Genomic DNA, 13,137 nt, shown 5'->3' on the forward strand with positions numbered 1-13,137 from the left:
AGCCAGATAAGCCTCTCTCTGTGGGCGTACATGCTTAGCCAATCTTATGCCTGCTTGGTAACAAGATGGCGTTTCCCTGGTTGAACATATCCAATCCCAATGGAATTTAACCAAACGATATTAGTAAGCCGATTCACCCACATGGTCTGAACAAAGGCAGACAATCAAAAGTGTAGATGGTGTTTATTAAACAATTGCTAAACGTGGTCTATATACATCCGAAGCCCCCAAGCCAAAATCTAGTCAAAATCCTCGGTTTCCCTATAATCCATACATAGTAAAGGGGTATATATTTCTCCTAATTAGCAGTTTTTGTGAACACCAGTGAAAGTGCTGCGCCTAAAAAAGACAAGCGTGTCAGCGCCCAATCGCGCTGAGGATGCACCCATATAATTCGCTCATCCGACGCCGTGCGATGCAAAAAGAACAAAGGGAATCATGCGGAAAAAACGAAAGGCATGTTGCTCAAATGACCAGTCCGACACCGAGACTGATGGGGTTCAGGCTAGCCTCGCGGCTCTCTATGCTGGGCCGTCTCTTGCCAATGGTGTCCAACTGGCGGGCTGCATCTGCCGTCATGGGCGCCTTGCCAGTTGGTGAGGGCGGGCCTGATGGACCCGTCTCATCGGTGTTTGACTTTGAGTTGATAGGGGCGAGATCTTCGCCAAATGAAATAGACGTTATGGAATCATCGCTAATACCCCGGACTGGGGAGCTTGGTCGTTCCGGTACAACGGTTGCAGGCGCTGTTTCGTCTGCAACTGGTGCGGGCGGAGCTTGGCTTGCGCTGGTGTGAGACGGCCTCCTGGTCTTGGGAAAACCATGTGCGTCATAGCGCGGTGGATGGGCGGTGTACTCAACAAGCATATGAGCCTTTACGCTGATGCGGAAACGCTGACCCTTGGCAAAAACAACATCGCTTACCCGCGGCGACGAAGCGAGCAGTACCGGTGCACAACGGCGACGGTAGCGCATCATTTGCGCAGGCGAGGGTGGAGGCAGAGGTGTCGACTTGGGGTCGGATCCGTTCTCGGATTGCTCGTCATCGGCCTGGTCCTGGTCTTGGGAAGAGACACGCGCCAGAGATTGTCTTGCCTCTCGTGTAGGGAAGCGAACATCTTCTGGATCAAAATCGTCAATCTCGGCATCGGCAGATGGAGATGAGCGGCTTGTGCTTGGTTCGCGGTTTCCTGCTAGGTTGGGGTAGAGTTGTCGCATAATCTGCTCCTGTTCTGCAATGAGGCGACGGCCAGCTTCCATACTCGACAAACCCTCGAGGTTTTCTCCGACCTGTGCAGCATCCAAGACTCGCTGTCTGCGACTCCTTCGGGGCAAACTTCTGTAGCGAGGCTCGCTGCGGTCCTCTAGCGGGGCGCTAATATCAATGGCAGCACAGAATGATTCTACCCAGTCGAGCATGCTTTCCTCGGATTGGGGGCACAGCAAGAATTGTTCAAACTCGAGGCGCAGTCTGATGGGGTGTTCTCTTACGGGCTCAAAGAGTTGTGGGTCCGACTCATATAGCTTGGGACGAGCTGCAACAGGCACCAAGTGAACGAAGGGAGATTTTGGCACCAAAGCCGATTTCTTGACATCAGAGGCGACGCCAACCTCGGCATGCTGCAGAGAAAACGTCTTGAGCAAACGGCCCGGCGAGGCGTTCCTATTTTTGCTGAGGAGGTGCGGGTTCTTGATGCGATAGAGGCTTAACTGAGTGCCGCGGAGGATGGCGTAGACATCTGTCCACTCGCGGTGACCTGAGACTTGAAAGGGCGACGACAGTTCCTGTTTGATACCCACGATGCCCTCGATGTCGACGGTGCAAGTGTAGGGCGGTGGAAGAGGGGTGGCGCGGACAGCATCTTGCTCTGCTTTTGTTCGGGCTTGGAGCCTTCGCATAGTCTGGGGGTCAATGGCACAGGCATACGAGGGCGGGGAGCCAAGGGGCAGCTGGGCGTGTGTATGGTGAGTATTATGGTATCCATACGTGGCAGCGGCGCCAGAGTTTGCCGAGCGGGTACGCGTGGTTCGACTTCGCGACATGGTGTCGGTGGCAGCTGGGTCCATAGGAAGAGGAAGCCAGGATTGCGGGTCTGGGGAAGGGGGGGGGGGTGATGTGTGTTTGGACACACGGGAGCGCGGTCAGCAATGGGCAGGGCGGATATTTATTTTAGACGTCTCAGCCGGACGGGAAGAAGCAAGAAACAGAGAGGGTTGGTGTGTTCAGTCGAGGCGAGCCAGGCGTGTTTGGTGTCTCTGGGAGGTGCGACAGGGGTAGTGTGGGCGTAAAATGAGCGACGCGGATGGGGCGTCTGGCGTCTGGGTGAGTTCCGAAGAAAGAGCGCTCGCATGGGCAGCAGGTTGGGGAGGGAGAATGGGGGCGACGCATTGGCAGCAGCGCGTCTTCTTTAACAGATCAACGAGCAGCGAGGGCTGGGAACGAGTCCGGGCTGGGCCAGGCAGGATGTGGGACGGCGTCCATGGGCGTGGGAGGGGCGGCGGCGGCGTGATAGAGTTAAGTAGGGATGGCCATCACTGGGTGCTATCAGGCGGCCCTGCAGGAGTTTTGCCGTGCAGACCATGTTCCAGATCTCGGTTGCAGGCCACGCCCGGCTGCTGACTCAGGCCCCAGCACGCCCCGGCAGGCCCCAGCACGCTAACCACACCAACCCGTCTCTGCTGCCATCTGCTAGGCCGCCGACTATCCAGCGCTGGCTGAGCCCGTGGCTGCAATGGACGAGTCTTGATTGCCATGCCAATGCCACGGACGGTGCCAGTGCCACGCTCTGCCCGGCTGTCCATGACTTCATCGCCCGGCGCCACCAGCCAAAAAGCCATACGGACGGACTCGGGCTCGGCACAACGACAGCCCTGTCGTTCCTGCTGTTGTTATCCTCTGTTTGTTTGCGTCCCCAATCCGGCCATGTATTATGTACAGTGCATTCGCATAACTAGTTGATTATACTTAGATATTCATGTATCCATGTCTCTCCTTCACCTCCACCTATTTACCCCGCGTCAGTCAGACGACTCCTCTAGCACATGCACGCCTGCACCACGCACGTCTGGCTGGCAGCTGCACTATACTCTTCACGGCTCACCTCCCTAGACAGCATCCCATAACTAGCCGCCTTGATTATGACATGCTACATTACTACGCAAACACACTCTCCCAGCTGCGTGTAAGCAGCGTAAGCCCGCCCTCGTACTCAAGCCTCGACATCAACATGCTGCACTGTGTTTGGTGGCACAAGCCCCTTAGCCACAGCGCCGCCCGTGACATGTTTATTTTGACTCCCAAAAAAGAAGCCCCCCCCCCCCTCACATCAGCCGTGTGCGCGCAAGATAGCCATCAAAACTATTGCTTCTTGTCGCGGCCGACGCCCACTGCCTTTGCAGCCATGGATGCATGCATGCATGTATGCATGCTAGCTAGACGCGCCATGTAGCCATGTCTTCTCCTCCTCTACGGTCATGCATCCATAGCCACGCGCGTGTTCCCACAGATGACACGGCTTGGTCCATGGTCCTGCCACTTCAGCCCTCTGCCGCCGCTGGGTGAATCAACCCGTTGTGCATCCATCAGCGCTATACACTGTCTCACCGCTCGCGCTCCTGCCGCCATAGCCCAGCCGTTGCTCCGCTCCTGCTCCTGCTCCTGCTCCTGCTCCGCCGCTGCCATCGTCATCTTTGCATCCAAAAATCTGACTTTTGAAACACTGACAGCTCAGCAATCTGAGATAACAAGCCTGCCATGCTGAGAGGTCGCGCCACAACGACACCCGCCCACCTGTCTCGTCAGCACCGACTCGGCCTTGTCGACGATCCTCAGCGCACAAATGTTTTAGTTTACGAGCTGAGCGGGGTGCCGGGTGAGCCTAATAACCCGACTGCATGCAGATCGCACAAAGGCCCTATTTCAACCACCACATCATTGGCACCGTTACTCAACTCCGACCGCCCAAGAAAATGCCCATGCAATCATTCGTCGCCCTCTGGAAATTCGTCGAGGGGGCCGTGCGTCCACTAGCCACCGCTCAACACGGGGGCCACTTCGGATCTCCATCGTCAAACTCTTAAAACATCGCCCTTCTGGTCCACACCCAACAAGAAGAAAAATCCCATCCACCTCACCTGTACAACTGACTCTGGTGCATCTCCCTCAAAAGTGGACACAGAACCACTAGAAACAACCTGCATACGCTATCTACAGACCCACTCCCAAGCTGCGGCAAGAACCCAGATTACTTTAGGTTCCCACTGTTCCTGCAGCTGCCTCTTGCCCACCCCACCGGTCCGCCGACCCAGAACATTCGCAATCGCCCGTTTGGAATCTTCTTTGTAGATCAACGGTACGGTTGTGTATCGCCTCATAGTGGAGCCATCTTGCCGTTTTTTTTTGATGCATGAGGTATACCTGTTTGAGCAGCGAGAAAAATTAATCCCTCACGATATGCATTTGCTGGCCACGCCACTCTGCAGCAGGATTCGCGGGCTATACCCCTCAGCGGAAACGCAAAGTTTGCGATATGACTGCATTCTAGAGTAAGAATTAGAATACGAAAAAAAAATTGTGATGACAAAAAATAGTTAGTACTTATCTGACAGACGATTAAATCGGCAAGTTCCATAAGTCCGCGGAAACCATGGTCACTCCGAACTGCTTCAATCAGGAAACTATATACGTACGCACACTACGTCCATCCATTCTTGACCCATGCACGTCATCTTTCCCATCTCCAGTCATGCTACTTACGGCACTTTGCACACAAAGTATAGAAAAAGCAATCTAGTTCACACTCCAGAATAACACGCCCACAAAATCTGCGTCTTGTGCAAAGTCCTTTATGATTCGTTGAGAGTACTACCCAAAAATACACTTAGTCATGAGTCACTTCAATGATTGGCAAAATAAACATGTAACACACACACAAGCTTACGTCTCTCCAATCACTCTCGAAAATGTTGTACATAGGTACACACGGTTACCACCGCCCATTCACCCATGTACTCTCAAAAAAAATAGCACGCACATTGCCATCTTGCAGCTCGAAAACAAAGAATACAGAAATCTCTAATCGCTCAATCAGTCAACATATCTGCATCTGCATGCGCCATCACCTTTGCTTTTCCTACCTCACCCCAAGCCCATTCAACCCAAATAATGAAACACAAAGACAAAACAAGCAAAACAAGCAACGCCTGCCCAAAAATACTCCCCGGAACAATGACTACACCATAACATGCAAAATGATGAAAGCGGTAGAGCCAAAAAACAGGAATAGATCCACTCTGCTCAGATTTGAGGAACAAAGAAAAGAACCAAAAAAAATAAGGGCCGAACCGGAGTCGAACCGGTGACTTCGGGAAGGCGGTTTTTGGGAGAACTGCAGTCCTACACTCTACCACTGAGTTACCGGCCCAGTGAAGATAACAATTCCTCAAATTTCAATCAATATATACTACAACTGATAGTCGTCTGGAAGAGGATGCGATGAAAGTCCAAGGCAATGGTCGTGTTTACCCCGCGCATCATCCTTCCTCGGTACATATTACTGCTTACTCTCTATGTAATCACACTCTGACTAGAGACGCCTTATTACCCTATATTCGCAACCATTCAAGTAGCCAAATGAGTTATGAGCATCTGCCCAGAAACATTCTTCTTATACATTTTTGTACAGTAATATACATAGCTCGCTATCGTATAGTACAAGTTTGCTGCCATTGTATTCATACACTGTCATCTTCCTATCCTTGCCTCACACTTTGACCACCCTGTCTTTACACCAAAAAAATGCCATCTTACTCCCACCGCGTCTCCTTCTTAAGCGGCTTCTCCCAATCCTTGATGTGATCAGAAATAACCTTGGCAGCTTGGTCAGCTGTAAAGTTGCGGCCGATAGCTTCGACGAAGTCGCCTTCTGGATCTATAATCACGAGTTAGCATCCCATCATGTTGATATCCTTCTTTGTCACCAACTACATACCCATGAGATAAAAGTAGATGCTGTGATCGACCAGATAGTCTTGTCCAGGCTTGACGTTATTCGGTGTGCTAAAGTACACCCTGTACGCCTTGCACGTGCTCTTGATTTGCTCGTAGTCGCCCGTCAAACCAATAAAGTCCGGGTGGAACTCGGCTAGGTATTCCTTCAGTACTTTGGGGTTGTCGCGCGCGGGATCGCATGTAATCATGATGGGTAGGAGGACGTTGCCGCATTCCGCGACGACCTTGTCGTACATGAGGGCCATCTTGTCGAGTTCGTCGGGGCAAATGTCCGGGCAGTGGGTGAAGCCGAAGTAGACCTAGAGGGGACTCAATTAATACACCTTTTCCAAGGTTCGTAGAGCAATTGACATACTAATGAGTATTTCCCGAGCATGTCCTCGTTGCTGAATGGATTCCCGTTTTGATCTACTAGCTGGAATGGTCCACCAACTTTGGGCTTGCCTATGCCTTTGGTCTGCTCTGCTATCCGCTTCCGTGCCAGGCGCTCCTTCTCGTACGTGAAATAGGCCCATAGTCCTCCGCCAGCTGCGATGAAGAGGATGGCGGCTGTGAGGTTGAATGGCTGGACACATGTCAACTATTGAACATCCAAGTAATTCCAATATCGGTTGACAATCCTTCTGGAAAGGAATATCCAACATACCCCGCCCTTGTTCCGTGCTCGAATCTGGTCAATTGTCTTGAGCTTGCTTCGCGATGCCGATTGTGAGAACGTTCGTGCCTGCTCGCCCAAGCTGCCCGCAGTCTTCCCCGCGCTGGTCTGTATCCTTTGCAATTCCCTCAGACATGTGGTTTTCGGCGTGGTGGCATTCCGTGAATATGCCAGCGCATTCGTTGTGCTCGAAGCAAAGGCTCGTTGCGGGACGGTCGCAATGGGTGAGCTTTTGAAGTTCTTAGCGGCCGTGGCCAAGCATCTACTCGGAGTGGACATCGTAGTCGCAATGTCGAATGGACTTTGGTGTTGTGGCGGGGCGTAGCGGACGTTTGATGCGGGATACTTTTCGCAATTCGAGATGGAAGATTAGTGCACGGGCCAGTCTCGAATGACATCGCCGACCAAAATCCATGCACTACTAGTGGGGAATGACAATTCGACGTTTTCGAACCAACAAAAGTACGGTTCGCAGATATATCTTGGAAACTACCAACGCTAGCGATTTGTTTATGCATTGAACATCAGTAGAAATAAAGTCTTCGCATTGCATCAATAGCCAGAAATGAGAGCCATGGCAGCTCACAAGTTATTTAAGAGAACACCAAGATGGCCAACTTGGACACGAATTCGTTATACAAATTGTATTGTACTTCCTATTACAATTGTCTATCTTTAACAACACACCAGAACCCGATGATTGGGCTCATCGTGAGGAGACTCGGGCAAAGAGAGTATCAAAATCAGCCTCAACTGTATTCTAACAATACGATACGATCTAATAGAGAATGCGATGACCATTGTTAGTATTAATCCTTCGAGCGTTGCTGACGTGTCTGATATTTCTTTCTCGAAGTTCTGTCTCATTACCAAACATTTCCATAAGCGGCACTTGCGTCATATCAAAGAAGTACTTCAAGAGTGTATAGTCGGAACCCCATTTGTCATCGAACTTGCCTGGAGCAACCCCTGAGCGGCCATGCGGCTGGATCATAGAAGCTAGATGGTTTACCCCTATCAACACGCACCTCAACACGCGCCAACGTGCGATGTTTCTGTTTGGAGATGTTTCTGCCAACCAAGACCGTGCACCCTTCACCCAAGTCGTTCTCTTTGTCGGTGCATGCTCGTAGTTAAAAACAGCACTACTTTGCGCCCAATCATATGGTACACCTCTGTTATAGCTGACCCCTTTTCATGTTCAGGCTAACATGTTTGTGCGTTCGTGTTATAATGATGAGCAGTGTATGCAAATAGCTGGTCGACTAGGCATTTACCCATTTGCAGTCACAAAACTAGTCTATGAATCTTCTCTACTAATCGTCCATGAACTATGAAAATAAGCACCCTATAAGCAGTATACTAAGAATTAAGAGCGACAGGATTTTAACCTAAAATGAAAGAGCGGTGCGTAAGATCAAAGCGGGAAACGTTTCAGTCATTCGATTGATTCATTGGTGAACGTGCCACAACATGCCCAGTGATCCTATTTGAGTTTCAATAGCTAGCACGTCCGCAGATTACTTGCCAATTCACTAGATTATGCTCCTCTCTGTGAGTAACTGACGTCTGTATGGTTCAATTATGCTAGAATAATACGTTTAACGTTTCAGTCCAATAGGCCATATAGCTGGCTACTATGTGTTCGCACGTATGAATTCACTTATATTATTGGCCTAAATACAACAAGATCCAGAGAAGACCATCAAAGCCATTACTGAGATCCGAGGCGGGTTCCACGTGTTTCAAAGCAGCCATCAAGAATTCGTCCACACTTGATTGTATTTGTATAATATCCTAGACTACTCAAACATTTCACCTGAAAAGTCGATATCAAGACTGCTTTCCGCACCTTCTTACTCCTGCCTCTGTTCTAACCTAATGACTGTATATTTAGACACATTCACTGCAGAAACATCTGCCAGTATCGTAACCGTAGCTAGTCAAACCCGCATCCCACCATCCAGCATGGTACCACCCGCATTTCTCTGTGATGTAACTGCTCGTCTGAGCACGTCGACTCGCAGTGCATTGGACCGAGTTGATAGCACGGTTGCAAAAGAATGCAACGGTATTGCCACGAACAGAGTAGTAGTTGTGGCGGCCCTTGGTCGGTCCATAATTGCTGCACTGGTAATCCAGATCAGCGTTTGCGGCATCAGTGTCCTAGAATGAGTTAGTTACTAGCTTTTCGTAGTGAATTCTAAGAGTACTGACGCCATGATGCATGTTTGCTTTGTCAGGGCCCTGGTTGCAAAAAGCGCCATCGCGGGCCTGAAGGCGTGAAGCGCGAATGGAATTCACTCTCTTGGTATAAACGCTCAATTCTGTGGCAGAGAAGTCCGTGGCGTTGCCAATCTTGACGTGGACATCAACACCATTGGCATTGACATGGTGCTCGTAGACACCATCTCCAGTACCCTCGGGAATGATGAAAGCACTAGAAGCGCTAAGGAAAGCAAGAAGGAGAGTGCTCTTGAACTGCATTGCGTAAAGAAATGAAAACAAAGTTGATTGATCTTGATGCTTGTAGTCTCTGTCTTTGTGGTGGTAATGATGCGAGAGAGGCACCTTCTTTTATACTTTCTCTCTACCCTTCAATGAGCCATTTCTCCATGGAATGCTCGCCTATATTTTTCGGACCTTGGCAAAGAAAACGTTCTTGTGATAATTCCATGAGCCTAGGCTCAAGAAGGGAAATGCACTTCTCAGTAGCACGATTAGGCCTGCTGCATATGAGACTAAGCCTTATGACCATACCTGGTACTTTACTAACAATGCAGGTGAAATTTGAGGCAGATCATGGATAAGCACTATCAGGAAGCACGATCAGGCGTGCTGCATGAATATAGTGCCAACGGGTATCGTGATGTAGGTCACGCTATTGGCTGAACTCAGGTTTTAGTCAGTAAGCCAACACGCTACACCAACTCTAGCAATGGTATTATGTACATTCAGTCGTTACCAGCTGCTTGGTGAATCTCCTCCGGGACGCATGGTACGAACCGTTCAGCAAACTCAAAATTTGCATGAACAAGTAGTCAACGTCACATTTTTGGAGTCTATGTAGTGAAGCTTCAGTACCAAGTTTTTGATTACTTCTCAATTCGTGACTTACATCTGCATATAGTATTTCAAGAATGTGGCGTGTCAGCGCACCGTATAGGATCGCAACCCTGTTACTATCCCGGATTTCTTGGCTAGAAGCGGCAGATACGCGAATGACAAGCCGCTAATCCTACCTGCCTAAGATGGCTGCGACAGGCGCAGCTGAATAGACAAGGAATATCATATATTATCACTGCGAGTGTATGTAGGTGTGATGAGCGCCTGAGAAAACCAGGAAAGGCCTCAAGCAGCGAGTACCTGGGTGAAGCAGCGCTAGGATCTGCAAGTATTCTTTGAAAACTCACGATATAGACTTAGTCGAATGATATGAGTTGGAGCTATAGGCATAGATAAAGAGTTATCGCTCTTGTTTCCAATTCCAGGTTTCAACTTAGTATGGATAGTATGACGCCTGTCTCGTCTATATTGTATACATTCTCTGGGTGTGCAATCCCCCAGTATACGCGCACAACAAATATAATTAGACGTAGCCAACTCCAAATACATATGCTCCCCCTATCAGAAAATCCATATTCACCTTGTTATCTCCGAGCCTGATTTGCACAGCACCTTCGTGGCACACTAAGCTTCCCCTCGCGTAGCACCAACCTCGAGTCCTTGTCGTTCTGAATTCTTGTAGAGTAACTTGTATGAGCTTTAGAACCTCCCTTGAGACCTGTAAAGTCATTAACCCTGTGCACGCGGTGAGGTGCGATTTCATACGGGGCTGCGAGGTGACCCCGCGCGTCTCACCTTTTACACATTACTAAACAGCGAAATCGCTCTCATATCCATTGTCGAGATCTCCACCATACCGATCAGTTGTGAAGTTTCCACCATGGTGCTCGTTACAATGCCTCCGAAACGCAGCATCGGTTTTGAACTTGATCTTGTAATCTTTGCAGTCCCCAAACCCGCATTTGCGATGCTTAACACTCAAAATGTGATTAAGCTCATTACCATTGTAGCAACCGTGCAAACCACAGTTTTTTTTGAAGACTTTGTCATGGTGTGCTTGCCCAGCGTTGCTAATGACATCGACGAGGCAGCCTTGGTGCTTGCAATGTTGAACCATCGTGAGACAAGGAACTGGCCGTATCAGGAATGATGTAGAAAGAAAGGCTTAACCGCCAACCCTTCTCTCACAATATTTAAGGATTCAGCATGACTGCCTTACTAGAAGTTTATTGGTGGGATCTAGATATCCTGTTTGCTATGTGGCAAAAGTTAATTGGTTGAGCAGCTCTAAGATAGTAAAATTAGGGGAAGATAAAAGATCAAAGATTGTACTCGAAGACTATCTTAGCTATGTAGCTGTTGTTGGCATTGTGGAGGGAGAAAATAGTGTTGGTGTTCCGCTACGGCGGTTATTCCGTTACGAGTGGATGAACGTTACTGACCATGATATGTTGGGATATTTTCTTACAGAACTTGTTTAGTACCTTGATGCCCATCTCGTAGTCCCTGCTGAGGCTTCTATGGGTTCGGATTGCATTGAATGGGTTTACCAATAACAGATTGTTCAAGGAGACATTGAAGTGCAGGCAAAGACTCCCGACGCTACCTACTTCTCCGGCTATATGACACTGCCACAGAAGGTAACGTCTTACCTGTCACTGTACATTGTCCACTTGGGCAAAGGCGCATCTCAATGTAGAGAATCAAATGTCTTGGATCATTCGATCCCACACTTGTAGATAGAGAGAAAATTGCTGTAAAATACAAGGGTACATCTGAACAAACGTCTGGGGAACTCATATGCATTTACTTCTAATCTTCACATAAAGTATCCTATTGAATTTTCTGCCTCGCTATAAAGTTAGAGGTGGTAAAGCTCCACCACCTCTCTCAAACTCCCTACTGCCTTAAGGACTTATGGTAAGCTTCTTTTCTCTGGAACAGTTTTTATAGGAGCCTCAAAGCCCCTTCTGCTATCTCTTTGGAAGTTTTGGTGAATTTTGGAGTTATTGTGCAGCCCTACGAGCTGCGATACTCGGGACCTTTTTAGAATCCTCCTGCTCCTTCTCCTGCTTTGCCAAGCTTGCTGAAGCCCTTGCCTGGCACCTCAGATCCTTCTCCTCCACCTTCAACAGCCTCTCCTGCGCACGCTCCCTCATTGTTTTAGCTCTTTGGTGTCGTAGCTGTTCCTACTCTTCCTGCTGGAGTCATAGGCTATCATTCGCCTCTTTTACTTTGGAGACCCCAAGACAGAATCACCGTGATACACCTCAGTTTGTTGTAGGAGCAGAAGCCTCCCTCGTTTCCTGCGCGTTCTCTCATTAACCAAGGCATCCTTCATTAGTGTACATTGAACTCAGTCCGAGTAGAAGTTGCTACTCAGCATTATATATCGCCTGACGTGGCTTCAAGGGAAAGTGCTATTAGCTTACGAAAATACTTTGTATTTCTTATAAAGAGATCCAAACTATGACTTGAATATACCGCTCGAGCTTAAACTCTACATAAAACTACAGAGAACTCCATACAACGATAAAATTCTAGACGGACATATAGTAACTCTCTAATTGCAACACACACAACTAGCATCAACTATGCAACGCTGTTATTCGGTTAGTGAAAGTACCAATGAAGGATACAAATCTTTGTATAAAACATACTCCAAGGATCTTAGGACAGCTGCAGACAACAGGTTGGGAGGCTGGTGGAGGTGGTGGGATTGATGGAGCTTGTGTGACCAGAGCTTGACGAGCTTCAAGTGTATCTTGCACTTTGCCCAGATAAAATCGGTTGTCTAGCTTAGTTGGGGTGCTTATCACCAGTGCAGTGAAGGCTAAGGGTAGAGTAAAAAAAAGCTTCATCTTGATAATGCGTAAAATATTGTAGAAGAGAGTTGTTGTGAACTATTTGTGAATTGATAAGTGAAGTGAGAGACATAAAGCGCTTTATACAGTACTAGCTCAAAAGTCTGTTCCCCCGAGCGCACGGGCCACGATCACCACTTTTTCCCATAACTTCAACCCCGTGCAGCTCCACCAAACCACGTCCAAAATTAATTTTGAAATAATCAAATTAAAGCTATTAATCTTAATATTTTGTTTGATAACCATGTGCAGTGCGCACGGCGTCGAGGCGTCGCGGCATACTCGAGATCAGTTTGGTAATCAAAGAATCAGGTATGGCAGACCAGGCCTCTCGCAACCCATTTTCAAACTGATCCCACTCCCTTTCTGTGTCGCCCATGTAGTCAAACTCGGGGTGCAGCTCATGGAGTTTCTTTTTGAGTGCCCACCAGAGGTGTTCGATGGGGTTGAGATCCGGAGAAAAGGGGGGCCAGTCAATAGTCTCAATGTTGTGATTCCTGAACCAAGTTTTGGAGACACGAGCAGTATGGATAGGTGCATTA

General features: G+C 48.7%; 6 protein-coding genes and 1 non-coding gene across 7 annotated transcripts; 1 reads left to right on the plus strand and 6 right to left on the minus strand.

The window, feature by feature from the left end:
* Positions 1-170: 170 nt before the first annotated feature.
* COCSADRAFT_35375 (uncharacterized protein) lies at positions 171-2,525 on the minus strand. The gene has a single exon (XM_007700099.1). It carries the CDS (start codon positions 2,041-2,043, stop codon positions 466-468), a length of 1,578 nt encoding a protein of 525 aa, XP_007698289.1. The 5' UTR covers positions 2,044-2,525; the 3' UTR covers positions 171-465.
* A 921-nt stretch (positions 2,526-3,446) lies between these two features.
* Positions 3,447-3,852, plus strand: COCSADRAFT_304131 (uncharacterized protein). Its single transcript, XM_007700311.1, has one exon. It carries the CDS (start codon positions 3,507-3,509, stop codon positions 3,759-3,761), a length of 255 nt encoding a protein of 84 aa, XP_007698501.1. The 5' UTR covers positions 3,447-3,506; the 3' UTR covers positions 3,762-3,852.
* Positions 3,853-5,334: 1,482 nt separating this feature from the next.
* Positions 5,335-5,423, minus strand: COCSADRAFT_t37. Its single transcript has one exon. It is a non-coding gene; the product is annotated as a tRNA-Cys (tRNA).
* A 215-nt stretch (positions 5,424-5,638) lies between these two features.
* Positions 5,639-7,045, minus strand: COCSADRAFT_35376 (uncharacterized protein). The gene is made up of 4 exons (XM_007700100.1): positions 6,657-7,045; positions 6,366-6,575; positions 5,991-6,309; positions 5,639-5,930 (listed from the first exon to the last, which is right to left on the minus strand). The coding sequence occupies exons 1-4, from the start codon at positions 6,942-6,944 to the stop codon at positions 5,806-5,808; spliced, it is 942 nt and encodes a 313-aa protein (XP_007698290.1). The 5' UTR covers positions 6,945-7,045; the 3' UTR covers positions 5,639-5,805.
* Positions 7,046-8,516: 1,471 nt separating this feature from the next.
* COCSADRAFT_354468 (uncharacterized protein) lies at positions 8,517-9,152 on the minus strand (the record flags this gene model as incomplete). Its single annotated transcript, XM_007700312.1, has 2 exons — positions 8,517-8,831; positions 8,883-9,152. The coding sequence occupies 2 exons, from the start codon at positions 9,150-9,152 to the stop codon at positions 8,559-8,561; spliced, it is 543 nt and encodes a 180-aa protein (XP_007698502.1). The 3' UTR covers positions 8,517-8,558.
* A 3,004-nt stretch (positions 9,153-12,156) lies between these two features.
* Positions 12,157-12,586, minus strand: COCSADRAFT_35377 (uncharacterized protein; the record flags this gene model as incomplete). Its single annotated transcript, XM_007700101.1, has 2 exons — positions 12,157-12,333; positions 12,392-12,586. Coding segments are annotated over 2 exons (234 nt in total), but the record flags the coding sequence as incomplete, so codon positions are not given.
* Positions 12,587-12,818: 232 nt separating this feature from the next.
* Positions 12,819-13,067, minus strand: COCSADRAFT_87168 (uncharacterized protein; the record flags this gene model as incomplete). The annotated part of the gene is made up of 1 exon (XM_007700313.1): positions 12,819-13,067. A coding segment is annotated over one exon (249 nt), but the record flags the coding sequence as incomplete, so codon positions are not given.
* Between the last annotated feature and the right edge of the window lie 70 nt (positions 13,068-13,137).

Source organism: Bipolaris sorokiniana (genome assembly GCF_000338995.1).
Source record: "Bipolaris sorokiniana ND90Pr unplaced genomic scaffold COCSAscaffold_5, whole genome shotgun sequence".
Lineage (NCBI taxonomy): Eukaryota > Fungi > Ascomycota > Dothideomycetes > Pleosporales > Pleosporaceae > Bipolaris > Bipolaris sorokiniana.

What these genes read in the sequence shown, in the direction of transcription:
- COCSADRAFT_35375 (XM_007700099.1), bottom strand. Translation starts at nt 2,043, where the DNA reads ATGTCGCGAAGTCGAACCACGCGTACCCGCTCGGCAAACTCTGGCGCC.
- COCSADRAFT_35376 (XM_007700100.1), bottom strand. Translation starts at nt 6,944, where the DNA reads ATGTCCACTCCGAGTAGATGCTTGGCCACGGCCGCTAAGAACTTCAAA. An exon ending in GAGCACGGAACAAGGGCGGG is followed by an intron (nt 6,576 to 6,656) that starts GTATGTTGGATA and finishes ACATGTGTCCAG; the next exon opens with CCATTCAACCTCACAGCCGC. An exon ending in TGCTCGGGAAATACTCATTA is followed by an intron (nt 6,310 to 6,365) that starts GTATGTCAATTG and finishes AGTCCCCTCTAG; the next exon opens with GTCTACTTCGGCTTCACCCA.
- COCSADRAFT_304131 (XM_007700311.1), top strand. Translation starts at nt 3,507, where the DNA reads ATGACACGGCTTGGTCCATGGTCCTGCCACTTCAGCCCTCTGCCGCCG.